Genomic DNA, 25,392 nt, shown 5'->3' with positions numbered 1-25,392 from the left:
AAATCGAGTGCTGTACTGTTCCCGGCCAGCAGGTGGCGGCTCCGGTTCATTCGTCTTTTACAACTACTTGGAAGATGTCAGGACATATTTCCTACAGGATTATAAGCCGCCGCTTTCTGGGGGGTTTCGTGCTGGGGGCTACACTGAGCACATCGTCCTGCTTAGCCGCGCTGTACTTATACGAGCGAAAAAGAGACGAGCCAGGTGAGAAAGCCGCCCCCTGGCGGAGAGTGTGCGCCGTTACCCCTGTGGAGGGAGGCCCTGTCATAGACGCGTGGGCTGCGGCCTGCATCCGGGTCCCTGCTCTGTGCGCGCTCCTCATGGCATCCGGGGATCTCAACAGGCACGGAGGGGTTAACGCCGAAACTGCGGCCACAGTGAATCAGGGCGGAGTCACGTGGCCTCGTGTCCGCGCTCACGCGTGGGAGTGACCGGTCCGAGCAGGGTACAGTGTATGTGTCACCCCCTAGTTCCCAGTAGTGATGTGTCGTTCATGAACCATCCGATTCAAAGAGCCGGCTCCCCGCTGAGCACGAAATGAGCCGGCTCTGCACTGTGAACGAGCCGGTTTTTTTTTTCTTTTTCTGGCGCCAGGCAGTGGCAGTGACTCATCTGGGAGGAGGCGGAGCTGTCAGGAGACAGAGAAATGTGTGCTGTCTGTGCTGGAGTGAGTGGAAATATTGAAAGTGATACACTCCTCCTAGCTTCAGACATGCATGCATGGCATGTGACTGTAGAGGGGTTAAACTCAAGTGACTCAGCAAATTGGTCTCATGTAGACTCTCACATATACTATTAGTTAAAGTCCCCCGACTCAGCAGTGCAGCACTGAGTGAGGCCGGTTTCACATTTGCGCTTTATGGCGCAGCGACTGACTGCGCACGGCCGCCGCTAAGCCCCGCCCCCTGCCGGCTCCCTGACCGCCCCTTCCGGTCATTGCCGCCTGCTAGCGCACATGGACGCTTGCGATCTGTGCACCCTAAATTTAGCATAGGGTGCACAGATCGTGCGCTGGCAGGATTTTGCCATGGACTGCGCACTTTTGAAGGTGCGCCGTGCGTGCCGAAATGCAACATGCTGCGTTCAGCGCACACGGGCACACCTTCAAAAGTGCGCAGCGCACGGCAAAATCCTACTAGTGCACGGCCAGCACACGATCTGTGCACCCTATGCTAAAGATAGGGTGCGCAGATCGCAAGCATCCATGTGCGCTAGTAGGCGGCAATGACCGGAAGGGGCGGGCAGGGGGCGGGGCTTAGCGGCGGCCGTGCGCAGTCCGTCGCTGCGCCATAAAGCGCAAATGTGAAACCGGCCTGAGTGAGGAGGATTCAGGACAGTCACACAGGACAGGAGCCCTACAGGGAGAAGCGTCAGTTTTTGCTGAGGGTAGGGTAAGGGTAAGCAATATAATAAAGTGATTTCAGGCAAGACTGTGCAGAGATCTAGGTCCAGCCCCAATAATTAGGCCATGTGCACACAGAATTTTTGGTGCTGCGGATTTGGAAAAATCCGCAGGTAAAAAAGACCTGCGGATCAGCCTGCGGATTACCCCTGCGGTTTCACATCTCTACAATGGAGGTTTGAAACCGCAGCTGATTCCGCACAAAGAATTTACATGCTGTGGATATGAACCTGCAGCAAATCTGCAGCATGTGCACAGCGTTTTTCAGTTTACCATTGAAAACAATGATACTGTACAATGCAGCTAAAGCTGCTGCGGCCCCACAGGGCCTGAAACGCTGCAGATCCGCAGCAGAATCCGCACCGTGTGCACATGGCCTTATAGGGTTAAGCTGGTCTCACACTTGCATATTTTGGCTGCACATGGATCCGTTTTCGTCTCCATTGACTTTCAGTGGTGACGGATGGGACTGTGCATCCAGTTGTCACCGTTTTCCCACAGATCGCTGTGTCTGCATATTTTATCAGATGCACAAAAACGCAACTTGTTGCAGTTTTGTGTCATCTAAAAAACACGCAGGCACAGGGAGACGCACGGATCCGCGGCTACACGTCTGGAATTAACATGGAGCTCTATGGAGCACGGATCCAGGACAACACGGGTCCGTGTGCAGGGATCCGTGTTGCGGCACTGATGCTCGGAAGTGAGGGATGTGCTGTACGGGAAAGTGATGAAACTGCATGGGAACAGACTGCAGACATAATCTAGACTATGTCCGCATGCTGCTCTGTCATACAGGGATCTTTCCCGCCTCACTAGAAGGGCTTGTGCCCTGTGTTACAGTGTGGTAATGATAATAACATGTATTGGGAGCATGTATATGACATGGGGGCACCTGGTTACGGGCTGCACGAGTCGGGCTGCGTTCACACTAGCGTTTTGGTACTGTGCGTTGTGAAGCGTAGCAATCCTGATCCAGATCACATCTCTATACTTAACATAGGGATGCACGGACCTGCGTTTTCATCAGGATGCATCAGGATTTTCCATGTTCTCCCAAAACGCAGCTTGTTGTGAATTTTGGGTGTTGAAAAAAATCTGCAGACATCCTGATATGTGTCAGCAAAACCATATGATTGTCAATGTAGACGCACCTGAATCAGGATGCCTGCGTCCAATCTGCATGTGGATTTCATACTGCGCAGGCTCCGAGGTCCATTTTCTTTTTTTCTTTCACCAGTCTCTCTCTTCCCTCCCCTCTCCTCTCTCCCCCTATCCTCTGCCCCAGAAGTCAGAATTTCACATTTCCAACCAAATCCTGATCAGGCTGCAGTTCCATGCGTTTGCATCCATTTGCAGAAAAAACACGGATGCGAATAAATCGCGTCCAAGAGGGAATGACTGCAGCAATGAAGGTGCGGACGACTAGTCTGGGGGAATAGACGTCCCGCTGGGCTACTGCTGGTTCATTATCAGATCACCAGTGCCGATATGAGACTATTCTTACTGCACATGAGGTTATTACACTGCAGGAATAGGGGGTTAGGAGGAAGGGGCCAGTGGGGAACAGAAAGGATCATTTCAGTGTAATATAGAAACAAAACTGGCCCAAGTCCAAATCATTTTGCAGGCTTCAAATAAGCGCACAAGCGAGATTGTCCATGACTTTAATGCTGGCTGACCTTAGAATAGGTCAGCAATGTCTGATCAGTGAGGGTGCGACACTGAGCCCCCCAGCCCGGCAGCTGCTCTTAGTGTCTGATTTTACCATTCAGTATGCTTTGCTAACATATTTTGGAGTGTGTGTTGGCACAGCGCTTCCAACAGACCTTTTACGGATTATACTCTTAGGCCGGAGTCACACTAACCTGCGCAAAATACGGTCCGTAGTTTACAGGCGTAATACGGATGAATGACCCCTAAACAGTGCTCCGTAGGTCATCCGTAATCAAGGTGTGGTCGCGTATTTTGCGCATGTCAGCATCCGTATGTAATCCGTATGGTGAGATTTTCTCGCAGGCTTGCAAAATGGACATATAATGGAACCCTATGACAGGGTTTATAACAGAAACCAAAGAATAGATATAGACACATAGAATGCATATATATAGATATATGTGTGTATTCTATGTGAATATATCTATTCTTTCGTTTCTTTATTAAACCTGTCAGTGTGAGTTTACTGTATAGCGCACTGAATTGCCGGCTTTGCTAAAAGACACCGGGTGCGTATTTCTCGCAAGTCACATGTGTGGTCTGTGTGTAATCCGTATTTTTTGCGCACCCATAGACTTGCATTGGCGTACTACGGGCGTAGTACGCCGACAATCGCATCATCATGCTGCGAGTGGCACGGACCGTAGAATGGATGAGAAATATACGGCTGGTGCAAGTGACCCCATAGAGAATTATTGGTCCGTGTCTAATGCGGGCTTTTAGCGCCTCTCACTCGGCCGTATTCCTCGCCAGTGTGACCCCGGCCTTATACAGCGCCAACACAGATTGCAGCACTTACTAATCCAGACAGGACATGTACAAAAAACTCCACAGATTAGAAAGGAATACATTATAGGGCAGCACGGTGGCTCAGTGGTTAGCGGGTCCTGGGTTCGAATCCCCACCAAGGACAACATCTGCAAGGAGTTTGTATGTTCTCCCCGTGTTTGCGTGGGTTTTCTCCGGGTTCTCCGGTTTCCTCCCACACTCTAAAGACATACTGATAGGGAATTTAGATTGTGAGCCTCATCGGGGACAGTGATGATAATGTGTGCAAACTGTAAAGCGCTGTGGAATATGTTAGCGCTATATAAAAATAAAGATTATTTATTATTATTTTAATACATGGTAAGACTGTCTGCAACCAAGGAGCCGGGGCCTGATCACAAGAGCTGACAATCTGAGGAGACAGCAATGCTGAATAACAGTCTACACTGCGTCACTAGATCCTTATACAGGTGGAGAATGAGGCCCTCAATTTACAGGCAAAGACCTGGCACGAGGACTGTGGAAAATGGATTAATATTAAAAAAAGAGCCGGCTCTTTATGGTGAGCGGAGCCGAATGAGCCGGATCGCCAAAAAAAGCCGAACTTCCCATCACTAGTTCCCAGTGACGTCAGTACGAGCTCCCCTCTCACCCTCTGCCTTACTGCAGCGCCCCCTCCTGTCAGGACGGAGCAGAGGGGACATGGATCGTTATGGTGTCTGTCTGGGGTCTGTTCTGTGTTGGTTTATAGGAGAGAAGTAAAAAAGCGCAACGTCCACACCGTGGAATCAGTGATGAGTGAGCGGGGTCGGATGAAGTGTTATCTGGGCATGCTCGAGTGCTCATAGTGCCCGGCGTGCTCGAATACTATGCTCTGGTCCCCGCGGCTGCATGTCTCGTGGCTGATTGACAGCAGCGGCACATGCAGGGATTGTCAGTCACTCCTCAGGGGATGTTCCCACGGTCAGTATTGGCAGCACATGTCCGCTCCATCCACAGCGCTGCCGGCTTCTGAACGCCGCTGATTCCACATGTGATCACTGAACCGTGCGGGATCACGGCTCCCATTACATTGTACGGGTGAGATTTATCCTGTGGAGACAGAGCGTCTCCGCTACATATATAGACATGCTGCGGGCGGGAGAGATGCTCCACATGGAAGCCGGAGGCGTCTGCCCGCATAGTGGGCGTGGGATATGATGACACCCCCTCCACTGTGCTGTAACATCTGGACGCTGCGGATGTACACAGCGTCCACTGACCGTGGGAACATACCCTTACATGTGTCACCGCTGTCACGAGACATGTGTAGGGAAGGTGACCGGACGGACCTGTCAGTATAGAGAAGGAAAGGTTTGCACAGTTCAGATAGTTGTCAGTTACTACAGTGGGGAAACAGCTAGGAAAGTGTAGTGGACGTGCAGTACCTGGGTTGACCATTAGAGGGCAGGGAGGAGTGTGAGCAAAGGACTTGACATCAGCTTAGGGCTTAGGAAACCATTGGTCATGGGGGCGGAGTTACAGGGAACCAGGAAAGGTATAAATACTGAGGGAGGGTTCCAGAAAGTTCCAGTCCCCAGGGGGAGCTCAGGTGACAGAAGGACTACGACAGTCTGTGCGCTCTGAGGAGAACCGAACCGGGGGACTGAGGAGAGAGAACGTCAGGGGGGTGATCCTGACAGGAAGAACCGCAGTGGAGACGAGACACCGGGTGTGGGACACCGTATTTGACACGACGCCTGACCAGTAAAATTGCTGTTGGTTTAGTGGCCTAAGGCGGCCACAGTGACGGACCTGTCAGGAGCGTCAAACAGTGAAGAAGGGACGGTACGTGCATGTACGTCCCTAGTGTGAAAGTACGGTGTGTATAACGGGCCCTAGAAATGGAGGGCCGTGAGGTGAAGTGCGGTGTACTGCAGAGGCCGTCAGGCGGACGGCGAGTGGAATAAACTTGGACCTGTTGCACCCAGAACCTGCCTCCATCTTGTCTCTGTTTTGTCTCTGCGCGGTATATCGAGGGACCACCCCCCTAGCTCGGCCCACCGACCCTACACATGCAGCCGCAGGGACTAGAACATATTATTCAGCACACCGAAGTCACTGTTAGCGCTCCAGCATGCCCAGATAACACCTCAGCACGCTCATCACTGCTCAGCATCTCTTCTGTTCTGTTTTTTATACACTTTTTTTCTTTTTTCGTCTGTGTAGCTCTGATATTTGGTGTTTTTTCTGCAGGCTGAGTTGTATTGTGAAACAACAGCAATTTACACCATTGTTTGCTTCATTTTAAGTTTATGCCGCGGTCCTGGGGCTCTTGTGTGATGTGACACGTGACTCCGGTGCCCAATCAGTGCTGGCATCACTGTCCGCGCCTTCAACGAGTTGTACATGAAGAGTAAGTCCGGGCTGCGGCTGATCTCCGACTTCCTCTTCATGTTCAATTCATATGAAGGGTGGGGACAGTGATGCCAGCGCTGATTGTGTGCCAGTGTCAAACCGCATGAGAGCCCTGCAGAGAGCGCGTGCTGACACCGTGGGAGCAGCACAGGCACGGGATGTGAGTATAGGCTTTTTTATCTTATTGGGGCAAAGCGTGGGGTATGACAAGGGGTTGTCCTAGCAGTGGACAACTTTAAATGAAATGCGGCATTGCTGGTGTGAGACATGTAATGACTGACAGTCAGCTCTCCTGATCTACACTGGTAACACCTCCTTTTATTTAAAAAAGTCTCTGGAGGCAGATTCTCAGGGAGATCTATGTCCGGCCCGTAGATCTTAACCGTTCATTTACATATAAAGACAAGTGTAGATTTCTAGGTAATAAGATCAGATTGAAGACGTCACGTTATCATTTTATTAATTTTTTTTTATTTTTACTTACTTGCGTGGCCATCTAGATGGCTTAGGAGGGTTGATCCTACTGAACCAGATATAATGTTAATATTAACCTTTTTTTTTCCCCCAGAACCTGTACAGAAGTCTCCATTGGAGGAGTTTGGATTCCCGCAGAGTGGAGAGGAGGTCAGGCAATATATCGGTCATGCTTTATCTTATGATCAAGCAAAGAAGACCCCACGTTGGGTCATTGAGCATCTTACAAAAGAGAAAATAGTTGGTGAGTAAAAAGGGAATTAATTCCATTACCTCGGCTGGTCTCCTAGTAAGGAGCACAATGGGCAACAAAGTGTATGGTGGCTCAGTGGTTAGCATTGTATGGTGGCTCAGCGGTTAGCACCTTTACTTTGCAGCTCTGGGGTCCTGGGTTCAAATCCCACTGAGGACAACATCTGCAAGGAGTTTGTATGTTCTCCCCGTGTTTGCATGGGTTTCCTCCGGGTTCTCCGGTTTCCTTCCACACTTCAAAGACATACTGATAGGGAATTCAGATTGTGAGCCCTGAGCCCCAATGGGGACAGTGAAGACAAGATCTGTAAAGCGCTGTGGAATTAATGGCGCTATATAAGCTAAAGCATAATAATGTTTACAAGCGGAGCCAGAGCCGCCTCCTGTAACAGCAGCTGAGCACTGCGTTCCAGTGAGCGGTGGAAACATGCGGCTCGTCTCATCTGTCACAATGTATTGAGCGCTCAGTGCCATTCCTATTTTCTGACTGCATGCTCGCCGGGAGCTGTGCCCTCCTGAAGACAGAGAGTGGGACAGCCCCCTTTATTCAGCACTGGATTCCCAGAGGTCTAACAATATGTCAGGATCACAGTTATCCATTTTTATTGGCACTTTTACACATCTGATTTTTGATGTATTTAGTATTTTTTCTGACAATTCACCACTTAGGCCAGACAACGTTGTAGTGAATTCTTATTGTTTATTCCCATGCAGTAAAAAAAAAGTTTTCAAACCTCTTCTATTTGTTTCTGATTTGACTCCGTTTTCACTTACTGACTTCAGTGTTGGGAAAACTGTAGCATTAGACATTTGTCTAGAGCGGTCACATTACAGAGCGCCTGCCACCAGTCTCAGGTCGCCCTTTTTTATTTAAGAGAACAGCGGGCAGCCTCCGACTGGTGATTTTTAATTTTTTTTTTTTAAACAACCTATGGGCAAAAATGAAATAAAAAAAGTGTTGCTAATACCAACCTAAAAGACCCGACTTTCTAGCAAAATTCAGGTTCAAACTTGCATGTTGTTAGATCGTGGCATTCAGATTCCCACAGTGTGAGACCTCGTGAGGTGTCATGAAATCTCACGTTGGAGCCAAACCAGTGTTGCCCCGTCCGGTACGTAGCAGTTACCAGTCGTAACATCATTAGAGCGGTTACCTCGCCTCTCAGTAAATGATGTATCCGCTGTGGTGTAGATAATCGGCCTCGCACTTTACTGTCACGGAGGCCACGGAGGGTTGTTGGATCTCGCTCTGTATGTCGGGATCCCACAACCCGGAAGTTCGGACCTGATTTTTTTTTTTCTAGACAGTCCGGTCGTTTTGCCTGTCATTAGGGACACTGCTGGACGTCTTTCTTAATGAGTTATGATTTGTAAAACCGTCGGTCTGTGGCTGCTCTCTCTTTTCTTACATCGTACGTGCAGCCACACACAGGTGACAGGTCCTCTTTAAGTGAGGCTGCGGCATGTCCTGAGGCCAAGTTCACACTTTGCGGAATTGTGGTTTAGTCTGCAGCAGTCTAGAAGACTTGAAAGTCTCAGTCACACATTGCAAAAAAATGAAAGCATGGTGCCGACTTCAGATCTGCAGCGTGCTCCTTCATGTACAGATTTTGATTGTGGATTTCACCCTATTCAATAATGCTTAGTAACGGAGCAGGGTGGAATCCATGATCAACAAATGCTGGTTCCTTCTGTGGATTCATTACACGTTTTGTTGTGGATTAGTGACCAAATCCACAGTGGAAATGATCATCTGTTATCCGAGTGCAGTGCGATGTTACACACTCTCCTATAGACTTGTATGGGTGCGTGAGAACCGAATTTGGCGTGCAATCACAGCATGCTGCCATTTTTTTTTCCTGTCCGATTGCAATCCAATCAGCGCTGGCAAAAACCCGCCACTGATAGATAATGAAATATAGGATTAAATTGGTTCGAATGCAATCTGATTATTATTATTATTTAATCGCCAGTGGGAGCGAGCCCTAATGGTCGTATACAGCTGCCAATGGAAAGGCCCCTCTTGGGACTGTAAACAGCAGGACGGCTCAGTATAAATATAGTTGCCCCCCAATTCAGGGGGTGTTGTGCTTTATTTTGTTTGTCTAGGTTTTAGAACATGTTTTTCTTTTTTATCTTTTCCTTAGGCGTTGCTGACCGGAAACACTGCCGATTTAAACCGGATCCAAACATTCCGCAATTATTTAGTGCCAGCAATGAAGACTATTTACGTAGCGGGTGGTCCCGGGGTCACATGGCGCCAGCGGGGGACAGTAAATATTCTACAGTAAGAATCTGTTTTCTGCTTATCTGAAGAAGAAAATCTATAAAAATTAGTCTTTTTTTTTCTTTTCTTTTTGTATTTATATAAGAATATGGAATATAAAGTTCATTACTTTGACTTGTCATAAAGCTTTATGGTGTGTGCAGACATTAAATGTTTGGTGCAGAAATTTCTGTACCATTTCGGCATCTCTTGGCACGAAAAACCGTGTAATGCATGCGTTTTTGCCCCATTTTTTTAAATGTTTTTTTGGTGCAGATTTTTCCCACTCATTAATATGAGTGAAATCTGCAAGTCACAAATAAGCAATAAGTGCATGAGACTTCAGGATTCTCATTCACTTTATGACAAATCTGTGCAGAAAAAAAGCGACAACTCTGCAGCGTGTGCACAGACCCTTACTATTTTGACTATTTACATCAGTTCCCTTTTACGTCCACAGGAGGCCATGGCTGAAACATTTTACCTGTCAAACATTGTGCCCCAAAACTATAAAAACAACGCCGGCTTCTGGAATCGGTAAGGTCCATGGTCAACAGGGATTTACTTTACAATCTGAAATGCAGATGCAGTCCTGCCTCATGTTCAAAGATTAAAGGGGTTGTCAATAGCAAAAATCACCTCCTTACCACCCGGACTCCACATCTCAGTGATTTTTGGAGCTGTCTTCCAGAGGTTATGTGACATGACAATCGGCTCCAGCCTTCATCGTGGCATCAGACAAAATGGCTTCACCTGACTGAAGGCTGCAGCTGATCGGTGTGGCAGTCTGCAACGCTCCTGTGACACCATTGTCCTCTATCAAAAGACTCGGGTTATACCAGCGATTAAAAATTGCTGGAATAACCTCCATCCGACAAGTGTGTGTAAATATCTAGAAATATATTTTTTCCTCTTCGCCACGACAGCACCCACTGAGAGAGGGGATCCGCCCCCGGAACAGGAAACCTACAGAGAGATAAATGGGGCGGTCCCCCTCGCTCCCTCAGTTTGGTTTCCTGTTCCTGGAAAGGAACCCGCAGAAGAGGATTCCTGGTCTGGTAGCCGCCTGCGTGCAGAATATGAGCAGCAGGGGCCCCAGGGGTTAAGGTGAGGAGGACCCCGTGCGTTGACGCGGAGCGCAGATGCGCGGTGGGCATCGCCGGCTGCATCACTAATCCCTGTGACCGAGCGCTCCCCAGGAGAGGCAACCCGGAAGTGGAAGGAGGACTTCCGGGATCAGGTCAGAAGGCACAGATCGCGGGACAACGCCCGCGCATGCGTAGTAGGGAAAAAAAAAAAAAAAAATGGGGACGGAAAAAAAAAAAAAAATGAGGAGCAACTATAGCAAAGGCTTTAAAAGGAAGCCACAGACACAGCGCTAGTGCGCAGTCATGTCGTCCTTAGATGACCCAGCTTCGCTCCCATTAGGTCAGCTAGTGGAATCCCCACATGGCAGTAGACAGAGCAGTGCTACAAGTAGAAGCAGTAGCACCAGGAAAAGTGGCAGCTCCAGGAAGGAATCCAGTGGACCTTCCAGGCAAGATGAGCCTTTAGAGAAAAAACGCAAAGAAAAGAAGTCGTCCCATGCCTCGCCTCAGCCTGGGTCGCGGACACCGCAGCCGGTAGTTGCTGACGAAACTCACGGGTGAGTGTTTTTTGGTCAGGATAAATAATTGATGGCCTTCTCTTTCTGGTCCATACCCCCTTTAGGCTAAAAAAACAGAAAAGGCGAAACATAGAGAGTGTGCCTTATGTTCGCAGCCACTCTCGGACGGCCACCCTAAGAGATTATGCCAATCGTGTATTGAGGAGGCCTTACAGGGGGAATCCTCAAGAAAGAAGGAGGATATCCGGGCAATGATAAGAGAGGCGCTACGGGCCTTAGGCGGTTCCAGTAGTCTGGGGGGTCACTCCTCCGTGAGAGAAATATGTTCGCCTAGAGGAGGAGTCTCGCTGGCGTCAAAGTCGCCGTCAAGAACCGAGGAACTAGATTCCGATAAGTCCCAGGAATACCTTTCCTCAGAGGACGAGGACCAGACGTGTTTCCCCACGGACAGTGTCAGTAATTTAGTGAAGTCTGTCCGAAATACCATGGGGTTGCCAGAAAGTAAAGACCCCAAGACCCCTCAGGACATAATGTTTGCGGGTATTTCCCGTAGAAAGGTCCGGGCATTCCCAGTGGTCCCAGCTGTTAAAGAGCTAGTTAAAAGGGAGTGGGAGAAACAAGGTCAGAGAACCTTCCTCCCCTTAACGTCAAAACGTAAGTACCCCTTTGACGATGAGGAGTTAACAGCCTGGTCGAGAGCCCCCAAGGTGGATGCGGCAGTGGCCTCTACCTCCCGTAGATCCTCCTTGCCGGTAGAGGATTCGGGAACTTTGGCTGATTCCTTGGATCGTAAAACCGATACATTCCTTAAAAGATCTTGGGAAGCATGTACGGCAGCCTTTAAGCCCGCAATAGCAGCCACGTGCACGGCAAGATCAATGTTGGTGTGGCTGAATGAATTAGAGGACAATATTAAGAATGGAGTAGCTAGGAATAGACTTCTTTCCTCTATGCCCCTCATTAAGGGAGCAGCGGCCTTCCTCTCCGACTCCTCCGCGGACTCCCTCCGGTTATCGGCTAGAGCGGCAGGACTGACCAATGCAGGCAGGCGGGCCTTATGGTTGAAGGGGTGGAAAGGAGACACACAAACAAAGACTAGACTGTGTGCTATACCCTGCCAGGGTAAGTACCTGTTTGGCACGGAACTGGATGAGATTTTGACAAAAGCGGGGGAAAGGAAGAAGGGGTTTCCTAACCCGTATGTTCCGTTCAATAGGAGGGCCTACAGGAAGCCGCCGTTCGGTAAAAAGAAGGACTTTAGACCCCAGGACCGCTGGGGAAATAAGGACCCCAAGCAAAGGGGCAACCTATTCGGGAAACGTCCCTTCAGGGGAGACAGATCCCGATAAAACCATTACACCGGTAGGTGGCAGGCTATTAAAATTCAGCCGCCAATGGGAGAAGGTGACATCAAACCCGTGGGCCATAAATATTGTGTCATCAGGCCTAAAATTAGAATTTGTTCGGCATCCACCGAACTCCTTCCTATTGACTTCTATGAAGTCCCGAACACAGCAGGAAGCACTGGAGATGGAGATTGCAGTACTGCTAACTAAACAGGTCCTAGTAGAGGTCCCAGGGGACGAAATAGGAATGGGCTTTTATTCTCCTCTATTCTTAGTCCCAAAACAGGATGGCTCTTTTAGGACCATAATAAATTTAAGGAAGCTTAATACCTTCTTAAAGCTGAGGTCATTTAAGATGGAGTCGACCTAAAGGACGCCTATTACCATCTCCCCATATATCGTGGGCACCAGAGGTTCCTGCGGGTAGCAGTCTGGTTCAAAGGTCGGATTCAGCATTTCCAGTTTGCGGCAATGCCATTCGGACTATCCATGGCTCCTCGGGTATTTACAAAATTGATGTTGGAGGTGATGTCGTATGTAAGGCTGAATGACACCTTAGTTATCCCTTACTTAGATGACCTACTCATAGTAGGAAACTCTGTTTCACAGTGCGAAGCCAGAATAGCTAAGATTATCTCATCCCTAAAGACACTGGGCTGGCTAATTAACTGGGAGAAGTCCAGGCTAGAACCTGTAACCTGTCAGAGGTTTCTAGGCCTGCAACTAGACTCCGTAACTGAGGAGTGTTTTCTGCCACACGCCAAAGTGATAGCCATAATCAATAAGATACGGAATACTGCAGAAAGACCTGTAATATCATTGAGACAGGGTATGTCCTTGCTGGGGTCGCTAATATCGTGCATTCCAGCGGTGCAATGGGCCCAGTTCCACTCCAGAGAACTACAGTGGGCTATTCTGCAGGAAACAGACTGCAGGGGCGGTTGGAGGGGAGGATGTCCCTATCGCCCGAGGTGGTTGAATCCCTAAAATGGTGGTTAAATCCTTCCAATTTATCGAAGGGAGTGCAATGGTGGGTGACTCCCTCCAAGATACTCACCACGGATGCCAGCCCCTTAGGTTGGGGGGCCCATCTAGAGGAGCACATGGTACAAGGCTGGTGGCGTAATGATGAAATAGAGACCTCCTCTAATGTAAAGGAGCTAACAGCGATTTTTTTATGCAATATCTCATTTTCTCCCGCAGTTAAGGGGCGCCCACGTAAAAATCCAGACAGACAATACCACCGCAGTGGCCTATATAAACCGGCAAGGAGGCACGCGGTCAGTGCCACTGATGTCTATCGCGGGAAAGATCCTGGAAATGGCCGAGGTCCATCTTCTCTCCTTGTCAGCTCTCCATATAAGAGGAGTAGACAACTCCCGAGCAGACTATCTCAGTCGCCAAGCCCTATATCAGGGCGAGTGGGTCCTCAGCAGGCACGTCTTCGAAATGATAGCGTCAGAATGGGGCAGACCAGAGATAGACCTATTCGCGACCAGAGCCAACAGGCGCGTAAAAAGGTTTGCTTCTCTCTACAGGTCGGACAACCCAGACATTCTAGATGCCCTCCAAGCACCCTGGACATTTCAGCTAGCCTATGCCTTCCCTCCAATGGTTCTACTACCAACAGTAGTCAGGAAAATAAGACAGGAGAGGGCGAGGGTCATCTTGATAGCCCCTTTTTGGCCAAAAAGACCGTGGTTTTCATGGCTGAGAGCCATGTCAGTAACCGACCCGTGGATCCTGCCGCTGCACCAGAATCTTCTCTCGCAGGGATCCTGCTACCATCCACAGGCCAAAGCCCTGCACCTAGCGGTCTGGAATTTGAAAGGGAGCTACTGAGGCAGAAAGGTTTCTCAAAGAACCTAATCAATACCCTGCTGCAAAGTAGGAAGGAGTCCACAACAAAAATATATGCTAAAGTGTGGAAAAAGTTCCTGGCCTTTCACCCAGCAAAACTAACCGGTGAAGTACCCATTACGGCCATTCTAGAATTTCTGCAAAGAGGCCGAGAATTAAGGCTCTCGGTAAGCACTCTAAAGGTCCACGTGTCAGCTCTAGGAGCCCTATTTAACTATAACGTGGCAGCAAATAGATGGGTGACCCGTTTCATCTCAGCCTGTCAACGCTCAGAACCAGTGCATATTCCTCAGCTACCAGCATGGAACCTTACTCTAGTTTTGGATGCTTTCACTCAGGCACCATTTGAGCCTATAAGCTCAGCATCAGTGAAGTGCCTCTCTCTAAAAACTGCTACGCTAGTAGCCTTAGTATCGGCTAGAAGAGTGAGTGATCTTCACGCTCTATCAGTAGACCCTCCGTTCCTGTCAATAACACGAGACAGTCTGATTTTAAAGACAGACCCGTCCTACCTTCCAAAACGGGCAACTAAATTTCATAGTTCTCAGGAGATATACCTACCTTCCTTCCATGAGAACCCGTCAACACAAGACGAGGTAAAATATCACACTTTAGATGTGAAAAGAGCAGTGCTAGCCTACCTAGATAGGACCAATCCCTGGAGGCAGAGTAGGTCTCTTTTTGTCTCCTTCCAGGGTAGCAGGAAGGGGTCTGCAGTTACATCAGGCACGATATCCAGATGGATTAGAGATGCTATCACAATGGCGTATCTGGCAAAAGGAGAAGACCCTCCACTGGGGATTAAGGCGCACTCTACTAGAGCCATATCATCCTCCTGGGCCGAGAGAGCGAACGTGCCAATTGAACAAATATGTAAGGCTGCAACCTGGTCTTCTCCGTCTACCTTTTATAGTCACTATAGACTAGATTTGTCCTCTACAGAGGATCTAACTTTTGGTAGATCAGTCCTTAACACGGTGTGCCCTCCCAAGTGATTATCTCTGGAAATCTCTCAGTGGGTGCTGTCGTGGCGAAGAGGAAAAACCGGATTACTTACCGGTAATACTCTTTTGTAGAGTCCACGACAGCACCCGCTCACTTCCCTCCCGTAAAGATTTTTTCACACATGGGTCTCCTTGGTGGTGGAGATTATGAGGTTAAGTTAGATATGTAATTAAACTTAGTAAGCAGAAAGCTACATAGGGGTAAGATAGATGAATCGCCCAAACAAATTGACTAAAACATGTATGGCGGTTCCTCCGTTGTTCTCGGTAACACAAACTGAGGGAGCGAGGGGGACCGCCCCATTTATCTCTCTGTAGGTTTCCTGTTCCGGGGGCGGATCCCCTCTCTCAGTGGGTGCTGTCGTGGACTCTACAAAAGAGTATTACCGGTAAGTAATCCGGTTTTTATTTTTATAAAATCTGGGGTCCTTTAGCATTTAATGAGGGGCTGTTCAGTAATGGACAATACTTTTAACATATCGTGGTCTTTCCTGGACCACTGCAGCTTGAACCCACATTGAGCCTTCAATGTCACAGACACAAAGATATGACGAGACATGGCTGCCTTCTACAGCCTTCCTTTCTTTCTGGCTCCTTCTTACGGAACCATTTTGCCCAGAAAACAATATAGCTAAAATGGTTTTGGCAAGCAGGAGCCGGAAAGACATGTGCCGGCGCATGCGCAGTTAGGTTTTAGGCTCGGCCTGCAGTAGAGAAGAGGAAAGTGCGTTTGTGCGATCCGGCAATGTCCCTGCTAAGGCACGAGATTTCATTCAGCTATGTGGATGACACAGGACACGTCATCCACATCAATCAAAGCTGGAAGACGGCTTTTAGCAGGGGAGAGGAGGGACAGGCCCCGCTGTAATGACTCCCCTGGGACCGGACCGTCCTAATTTGTATACCTTGCTGGAGCACTTCAGTAGTTTTTTTTTGGAGATATAAGGGGGAGTCAGGAAATAGTATACAACTTTCTGTAATGCAGCACAGGCGCTGAGGAAGGTGGTGGTATACCGCTGAGCTGTAGTTCCCCTCTGGCGTCACTGTGTAGAGAGTGCAACATTTTCAGGATCGGTGAGGGGCCCATAGGTCAGACCTCCACCGATCATAAAGTAACATGCCATCACTTTATGGGATGGGAATACCCCATATCATAAATGTCATTATTCACGGTGATTTCATACTCTGTCCTGGATGGCATCTATTTGTATGGTGACACCCCTCTGCTTCTGGATTACTATGTAACTAGGTAAATTTCCTATTCACAGGTCTAGGAGAACCGTATCTGGAGCTTCAGATACAGATATGTAGAAATTTCTGCAAAGAATGACATAACCGATGGCGGCTTGAGGCGGACATGTTCTCCGGGGACAGTCATCAGCCAGGCCATTGCATGTGTAGTGTAATGAGATCAGTCCTACAATGGAGTAATGGCGGCTCATTTTTCTCATTGCTTGAAATCTTTATCCAGGTTTGAAATGTATTGTCGAGACCTGACACAGCGATTCGATGATGTCTGGATTGTGAGCGGCCCCCTGCTGTTACCCGTGCAGAATGAGGACGGCAAGAAAAGTGTCACTTATCAGGTGAGCCGCTGTTTACCACCACATGTTCATGTAGTGACTTCAGAGATGACCGGTCGGCCGCCGTGCTCTAGAAAACAATGAGCCTCCTTCAGTCTGGCTGATCATTGCTTTCTGCTCCTGCCTGATTGTGTTGAGAAGCGTTCAGTCGTGAAATGAAGTTCCTCTTATCGGCAGCCTCCGATCCACTAAATTTCTTAGTTCAGGGTGAAAGACACCGCACATTCTCACTAAGAGCTACCTGTTTGCTCAGTAACCAGGGTGAGATTCTAATTTGATAAATTATAAATTCAGAATTTAAATGAGGAGCTAAGGGCATAATATGCAATAAAAGGCTTCGTGGGGCAGCGAATGGCAGGTTTGCAACACCTCCATGGCATGATCATTGGAATCATAAGTGATTCTGGGCAAATATTCTTTGTCGTTTTTGCACCTATGTGTGATTTGTGCCAGCAATCAGCTGTAATCGTAATCTGGGGGGGTGTACCTAGTATAATATCCAAAACCAGGGTAAATGCTTGGACCTGCTACCCTCATCACTGCTGTTAGTGCAAATACAGTTAGGTCCATATATATTTGGACAGAGACAACATTTTTCTAATTTTGGTTCTAGATATTACCACAATGAATTTTAAACAAAACAACTCAGAAGCAGTTGAAGTTCAGACTTTCAGCTTTCATTTGAGGGTATCCACATTCAAATTGGATCAAGGGTTTAGGAGTTTCAGATTCTTAACATGTGCCACCCTGTTTTTAAAGGGACCAAAAGTAATTGGACAGATTAAATAATTGTAAATAAAATGTTCATTTCTGGTACTTGGTTGAAAACCCTTTGTTGGTAATGACTGCCTGAAGTCTTGAACTCATGGACATCACCAGACGCTGTTTCCTCCTTTTTGATGCTCTGTCAGGCCTTCACTGCGGTGGTTTTCAGTTGCTGTTTGTTTGTGGGCCTTTCTGTCTGAAGTTTAGTCTTTAACAAGTGAAATGCATGCTCAATTGGGGTGAGATCAGGTGACTGACTTGGCCATTCAAGAATATTTCTTTGCTTTAATAAACTCCTGGGTTGCTTTGGCTTTATGTTTTGGGTCATTGTCCATCTGTAGTATGAAACGACGGCCAATCAGTTTGGCAGCATTTGGCTGGATCTGAGCACACAGTATGGCTCTGAATACCTCAGAATTCATTCGACTGCTTCTGTCCTGTGTCACATCATCAATAAACACTAGTGACCCAGTGCCACTGGCAGCCATGCATGCCCAAGCCATCACACTGCCTCCGCCGTGTTTTACAGATGATGTGGTATGCTTTGGATCATGAGAGCTGTACCACGCCTTCACTATACTTTTCTCTTTCCATCATTCTTGTAGAGGTTGATCTTGGTTTTATCTGTCCTAATAATGTTCTTCCAGAACTGTGCTGGATTTTTTAGATGTTTTTTAGCAAAGTCCAGTCTAGCCTTTTTATTCTTGATGCTTATGAGTGGCTTGCACCGTGCAGTGAACAATCTGTATTTACTTTCATGCAGTCTTCTCTTTATGGTAGATTTGGATATTGATACGCCTACCTCCTGGAGAGTGTTGTTCACTTGGTTGGCTGTTGTGAAGGGGTTTCTCTTCATCATGGAGACTATTCTGCGATCATCCACCACTGTTGTCTTCCGTGGGCGCCCAGGTCTTTTTGCATTGATGAGTTCACCAGTGCTTTCTTTCTTTCTCAGGATGTACCAAACTGTAGATTTTGCCACTCCTAATGTTGTAGCAATTTCTCAGATGGGTTTTTTTCTGTTTTTGCAGCTTAAGGATGGCTTGTTTCACCTGCATGGAGAGCTCCTTTGACTGCATGTTTCCTTCACAGCAAAACCTTCCAAATGCAAGCACCAGTCCTCAAATCAACTCCAGGCCTTTTATCTGCTTAATTGAGCATGACATAACGAAGGGATTGCCCACACCTGTCCATGAAATAGCCTTGGAGTCAATTGTCCAATTACTTTTGGTCCTTTTAACCCCTTACCTACAATGGACGTAATATTCCGTCCATGTGACCCTGGACCTAATTACCATGGACGGAATATTACGTCCCAGCGATCAGCGGCGCCCACGTGGTGAGCGCCGCTGATCGCGGCCGGGTGTCAGCTGATTATCACAGCTGACACCCGGCACAATGTGTCAGGGGCTGTTACGGACCGCCCCCGACACCTTAACCCCTTTCACACCGCGATCAAATGCGATCGCGGTGTACCGGGGGTTAAAGGGAAGCATCGGCAGGGAGGGGGCTCCCTCCGTGCTTCCCTGAGCCCCCCACGGCAGCGCAATGTGCAGCGCTTCTGCGGGGGTCTCTTTCCCTACAGGCCCCCGGATCCAAGATAGCGACGGGGGCCTTCGGGGGCCTGTAGGGAGCTGACTTCCTCACTGCCTGCAAAGCGCAGGCATGAGGAAGTCTGCAGAACTGCCTGTGACAGATTGCTGATCTGTCTCAGTGATCTGTGATGTGACAGATCAGCGATCTGTCAGAGGACAGTGATGTCCCACCTGGGACAAGGTAATAAAGTAAAAAAAAAAAAAAAGTGTTAAAAATAATTTAAAAAAAAATCGCTAAATAAATTAGTAAAAAAAAACCAAAAATATTCCCCAATAAATGCATTTTTTCAAAATAAAAAAAAACAAAATAATAAAAGTACACATATTTGGTATCGCCGCGTCCGTAGCGACCCGCCCTATAAAACTTTCCCATTAGTTAACCCCTTTAGCGAACCCCTTAAAAAATAAAAAACGAAGCAAAAAATAGTGCACAAAAAGTGCAATAACGCACGATCAAAAAGACGCATATAAATATCCATGGTACCGCTGAAAACGTCATCTTGTCCCGCAAAAAACGAGCCGCCATACAGCATCATCTGCAAAAAAATAAAAAAGTTATAGCTCGCAGAATAAAGAGATACAAAAATAATTATTTTTTATATAAAATTGTTTTCATTGCAAAAAACCGACAAAACATAAAAAAACGACCTAAATGAGGTATCGCTATAACCGTACTGACCCGAAGAATAAAAGCGCTTTATCAATTTTACCGCACGCGGAACAGTGTAAACGCACCCCCCCAAAAGAAATTCATGAAACGCTGGTTTTAGTTCATTCTGCGTCCCAAAAATCGGAATAAAAAGCGATCAAAAAATGTCACGTGCCCGAAAATGGTACCAATAAAAACGTCAACTCGTTCCGCAAAAAATAAGACCTCACATGACTCGGTGGGTCAAAATACGGAAAAATTATAGCTCACAATATGTGGTGATGCAAAAACTATTTTTACAATAAAAAGCGTCTTTTAGCGTGTGACAACCGCCAAACATAAAAACCGCCATAAATAGTAAATCAAACCCCCCGTTATCACCCCCTTAGTTAGGGAAAAATAATAAAACTAAAAGAAAATGTATTTATTTCCATTTTCCCATTAGGGTTAGGGCTAGGATTAGGGCTGAGATTAGGGTTAGGGGTGTGTTGGGGTTAGGGTTGGAGTTATAATTGTGGGGTTTCCACTGTTTGGGCACATCAGGTGCTCTCCAAATGCAATCTCAATTCCAGCCAATTCTGCGTTGAAAAAGTCAAATGGTGCTCCTTCCCTTCCAAGCTCTGCCATGCGCCCAAACAGTGTTTTACCCCCACATATGGGGTATCAGCCTACTCAGGACAAATTACAAAACAACTTTTGGGGTCCAATTTCTCCTGTTACCCTTAGGAAAATAAAAAATTTATTTTCATGCCTGGGCATTATAAACTTCTTTGAAGCACTGGGGGGTTCAAAGTGCTCACCACACATCTAGATAAGTTCCTTGGGGGGTCTAGTTTCCAAAATGGTGTCATTTGTGGGGGGTTTCTACTGTTTTGGTACATCAGGGGCTTTCCAAACGCGACATGGTGTCCGATCTCAATTCCAGCCAATAAAGTCAAATGGTGCTGCTTCCCTTCCGAGCTCTGCCATGCGCCAAAATAGTGGTTTACCCCCACATATGGGGTATCAGCGTACTTAGGACAAATTGCACAATAACTTTTAGGGTCCTGTTACCCTTGGAAAAATAAAAATTGGGGGTGAAAAGATCATTTTTGTGGAAAAAATATGATTTTTTAATTGTACCGCTGTACGTTATAAACTTCTGTGAAGCCCTTGTGGGTTCAAAGTTCTCACCACATATCTAGATAAGTTCCTTGGGGGGTCTAGTTTCCAAAATGGGGTCACTTGGGGGGGTTTCCACTGTTCAGGTACATCAGGGGCTCTCCAAACGCGACATGGCGTCCGATCTGAATTCCAGCCAATTTTGCATTGAAAAAGTCAAACGGCGCTCCTTCCCTACTGAGGTCTGCCATGCGCCGAAACAGTGGTTCCCCCCCACATATCGGGTATCGGCGTACTCAGGACAAATTGCACATTAACTTTTGCAGTCCAATTTCTCCTGTTACCCTTGGTAAAATAAAGAAAATTGAACCTGAAGTATTTTTTTTGTGAAAAAAAGTTAAATGTTCATATTTTTTTTTTTTTAAATATTCAAAAAATTCCTGTGACGCACCTAAAGGGTTAATAAACTTCTTGAATGTGGTTTTAAGCACCATAAGGGGTGCAGTTTTTAGAATGGTGTCACTTTTGGGTATTTTCTATCATATAGACCCCTCAAAGTGGCTTCAAATGTGATTTGGTCCTAAAAATAAAATGGTGTTGTAAAAATGAGAAATCGCTGGTCAACTTTTAACCCTTATAACTTCCTAACAAAAAAAAATGTTGGTTCCAAAATTGTGCTGATGTAAAGTAAACATGTGGGAAATGTTAGTTATCAAGTTTTTTGTGTGCCGTATCGCTGTGATTTAAGGGCATAAAAATTCAAAGTTGGAAAATTGCGAAATTTTCAAAATTTTCGCCAAATTTCCATTTTTTTCACAAATAAACGCAAGTTATTTGAATGAAATTTTACCACTAACATGAAGTACAATATGTCACGAGAAAACAATGTCAGAATCACCGAGATCCATGGGAGCGTTCCAGAGTTATGACCTCATAAAGTGACAGTGGTCAGAATTGTAAAAATTGGCCCGGGAGTTAACGTGCAAACCACCCTTGGTAGTGAAGGGGTTAAAAACAGGGTGGCACATGTTAAGGAGCAGAATCTCCTAAACCCTTCATCCAATTTTAATATGGATACCCTCAAATGAAAGCTGAAAGTCTGAACTTCAACTGCATCTGAATTGTTTTGTTTAAAATTCATTGTGGTAATGTCTAGAACCAAAATTAGAAAAATGTTGTCTCTGTCCAAATATATATGGACCTAACTGTACCAGTCTAGCTGGAACTGTTCCAATGCGAATGCTTTGTAGTTTGGCTACCACTCTGTTTTCAATGGTCAGTTTCAGGTCATTATTATTTTGCCAGCACTATAGAGTCTGGAACTTCCTTTTTTCCCTTACTAGAGTACACCCTTCTGACACTCTCTTACGTGGCTTCTTTTTTTTCCAGTTGGATACTCCAGTTCATTATCATTCTGCCAGCACTATAGAGTCTGGAACTTCCTTTATTAGAATACACAATTTTGATACTCTGTAACTTGGCTTCCACTTTTTTTTTCAGTAGGCTGCTCAATGTCATTATTATAATTCTGTGAGCACTATAAAATTCTGGTGCTTTGTAACTTTGCATCAGATTTTTTTCTAGTGGGCTGCCCCATTTCATTATCATTCTGTGGGCACTATAAAGGCTGGATTTGTGGTTTCAGGCCTCCCCATCCCTCCCTCTGGCTCTTGCTCACTGTTCTTCTTCTTTAATTGACGTAGGTGACTCCTTGATGCATCCACATTGCCTGGCGAAATCTTGACGTGAGGCATCATCCATGTCAGTTGAAGGAGGAGGGCGGTGAGCAGCAGCCGGGGCGGAGGGTGGTGAGCAGCAGCCGGGGCGGAGGGCGGCGAGCAGCCGTCGGGGCGGAGGGCGGCGAGCAGCAGCTGGGGCGGAGGGCGGCGAGCAGCAGTCGGGGAGGAGGGCGGCGAGCAGCAGTCGGGGAAGAGGGCGGCGAGCAGCAGTCGGGGAAGAGGGCGGCGAGCAGCAGTCGGGGAAGAGGGCGGCGAGCAGCAGTCGGGGAAGAGGGCGGCGAGCAGCAGTCGGGGAAGAGGGCGGCGAGCAGCAGTCGGGGAAGAGGGCGGCGAGCAGCAGTCGGGGAAGAGGGCGGCGAGCAGCAGCCGGGGAAGAGGGCGGCGAGCAGCAGCCGGGGGGGAGGGATCAAGAGGCCCGAAACCATGGCCATCAGACAGGACCGACCCGATTTTCATACAACGCGGGAGAACTTTAAAGGTTCTTTTGGGAGTATACAGGGGGTATATAAGCATTTATGGAATGCAGCACAGATGCTGAGTAAAGTCATAGTTTTAGCTGTTATGACACTTCTGGTGACAGGTTCCCTTTCTGTTGCCACAGACCTGACATTAGGCATTGGACGGACAGGTTAGTGAGAATGAATGCACCTTGTTGGTGGCACTTTTAAACAATCTAATTTGTAATAAAGGTATTTGCTGATTTTCTATTTATCCATTAATGCAGTCCCCGCTTCCCGGGACCCAATTGTCAGATAACAGTGAAATAAGTGGGCTGAATGTTTCTATTATTGGGGGCAAGTTGGGTCCCCAGGAATAGAGATGCCCACCACAGCTTCTTTCGCTTTTGCTATTTGATGGCATTTTTATATTCGTTTGCTAAATCTTACAAGTCCTTAAAGTTTAAACTTTAATAGTGAAGATGGGTGGGGTGTGTGAGAGGCGATGTGGAAATCTCCATGTAGGTGCACAGAGGCCTACTGCAATTTGTGGTGGTGCACTGTGATCTTTTTGGTGTAATGAAGATGTTTTTGCTCATTTTTTATTTCAGGTTATTGGCAGTGATGATGTAGTCGTGCCCACACATCTGTATAAGGTGATCCTCGCCAGGAGGAGGCCCTCTGAGGAGACTCTAGCTGAAGGAGCTTTTATTGTTCCCAACGTCCCCATCAGCTTTCAGCATCAGTTGCCAGAATTTCAGGTCCCTCTTGAAACACTTGAGAAGTCGTCTGGTCTTGTTTTCTTCCCTCAAGTGGACAAATCAAAAGAAGTGAAGAACGTTTGTGAGGAGGACACCTGTAAGCTTTTTGAACTAGAAGAGTTCAAACTATACATTGCAGGACGGAGCATGAAGAATGCAAGAAGCCTCCAGAAAGTGGAGAAGATCATGTTAGAATTGCGTGAGGCCAACATAAAGCCGGACCGGTATCTGTCAGAACTTTATGAACAGAAGAAGAATGAACTGGAGTCTGGTGAGACCGTTACTGTACGAGACGGAAGACAAGGGTAACAAGTCATAGCTGCATGTTACAGGGCCCATAATCACATGGAACCAAGTTCTATTTTTCTTTGCTCAGGAATCTGTAAAGGTGACCTTTAACAAGGAAAAATCCCTTTAAATGAGGACTTTTGTAAAGTACTTAAAAAAAAATATGGGGGGAATAAATCATAGAAAAAAATGTTACATTTGTCATTATTCAGTGGGTCGGTCTGTGAGCCGGACCAAGAAGGCTGTGATCACTCCCTTCCGGACTCATGAAGGGGGAGAAATCTTGCTGCACGCTGAGTGTTCGCTTTGTGCGGCTACGACTATTGATACCAGGCCATTATTACCAACTCATCAGGGATTATCAGATGTTTTCTTTTAATGGCCAAAGGATGGAAATACATCTATAGATTTAAAGAAATCCATCAGCAGGCTTTCGCTATGTAGTCTGAATAAAGTATGAGGTAGGGTTTAAATGGGTAACTCATCGATGTGTCCCTTATGAGGCTTTGTGCTGTTGTTTACTTATAATGAAGGTTTTATCACCAGGACTTTATCACTGCTCAGACTGCAGCAACAGGTGACACCAAGTTCGACTCCGCCCCTCCTGTGATAAGCAGCTCACTGTCTATAGATAATGTACATAGCTGTGGTGTGGCCCGTGGCAGCTTTTCAGCTCTTCTATTGTATGTGCTGTATCTAAGAACTCTGTGTCACATCTGCCACAGTAAGCTAAGTGACTCATCACTGGAATCTGTCTTTTCCTAATTTTGTGCTCCTGTCAGATGAGGTAGCAAAAACCTGGTGACAGATTGGTGACAGATTCCCTTTGAAGTTAGATTTACATGGTGTTCAATATACGTTATTCTTATAGTTGGCACATACCTAAAAATATGTCTGCCTACATTCTTATGACTTATCCATAGGACTCTCTTCATGTAATGGAGGCCAGCCAGAGCGTACTTTGGGCCAGTATATACAGTGGGGAAAATTAAGTATTTGATAGACTGCTGACCTTGCAAGTTTTCCAATTCCTGCAGCAAAACCTGATCTCTCTCATTTTTGCTGTGTTTCTGGCATGCTAGACTTGTTTCTTATGCATGCTGATAAAGTTTAGTGTTGAAAAAAAAGTTCTGTTCTATAGAATCAGGTTTTGGCACAAAAAATCAGCAAAACCTGATACATTGCCCATCCTTCCTGGACTTTTTTGTCTTTAAGGATGGCTGGATATCCTTAACCCCTTCACCCCCAAGGGTGGTTTGCACGTTCATGACCGGGCCAATTTTTACAATTCTGACCACTGCACCTTTATGAGGTCATAACTCTGGAACCCTTCCATGGATCGCGGTGATTCTGACACTGTTTTCTCGTGACATATTGTACTTC

The 25,392-nt window shown here is 46.9% G+C and overlaps 1 protein-coding gene across 3 annotated transcripts; it reads left to right on the top strand.

Moving 5' to 3' along the window:
- On the top strand, positions 1–24,759 carry LOC141095513 (nuclease EXOG, mitochondrial-like). Of its 3 annotated transcripts, XM_073581536.1 has the most exons (6): positions 1–204; positions 6,852–7,001; positions 9,157–9,296; positions 9,736–9,812; positions 16,563–16,677; positions 23,572–24,759. In XM_073581536.1, exons 1-6 carry the CDS (start codon positions 75–77, stop codon positions 24,028–24,030), a joined length of 1,071 nt encoding a protein of 356 aa, XP_073437637.1. In that variant the 5' UTR covers positions 1–74; the 3' UTR covers positions 24,031–24,759. The 3 variants fall into 3 exon arrangements, 1 of the variants encoding a protein (XP_073437637.1); XR_012233407.1 differs by lacking the exons at positions 1–204; positions 6,852–7,001; positions 9,157–9,296; positions 9,736–9,812; positions 23,572–24,759 and adding an exon at positions 13,103–15,480 and having other exon boundaries at positions 16,563–16,679; XR_012233406.1 differs by lacking the exons at positions 1–204; positions 6,852–7,001; positions 9,157–9,296; positions 9,736–9,812; positions 23,572–24,759 and adding an exon at positions 13,103–15,480 and having other exon boundaries at positions 16,360–16,673.
- The last annotated feature ends 633 nt before the right edge of the window (positions 24,760–25,392 follow it).

This window comes from Dendrobates tinctorius, unplaced genomic scaffold, assembly GCF_039654945.1.
Source record: "Dendrobates tinctorius isolate UK_male_01 unplaced genomic scaffold, ASM3965494v1 ptg000070l, whole genome shotgun sequence".
Lineage (NCBI taxonomy): Eukaryota > Metazoa > Chordata > Amphibia > Anura > Dendrobatidae > Dendrobates > Dendrobates tinctorius.
This window is presented reverse-complemented; position numbering and strand designations above follow the sequence as displayed.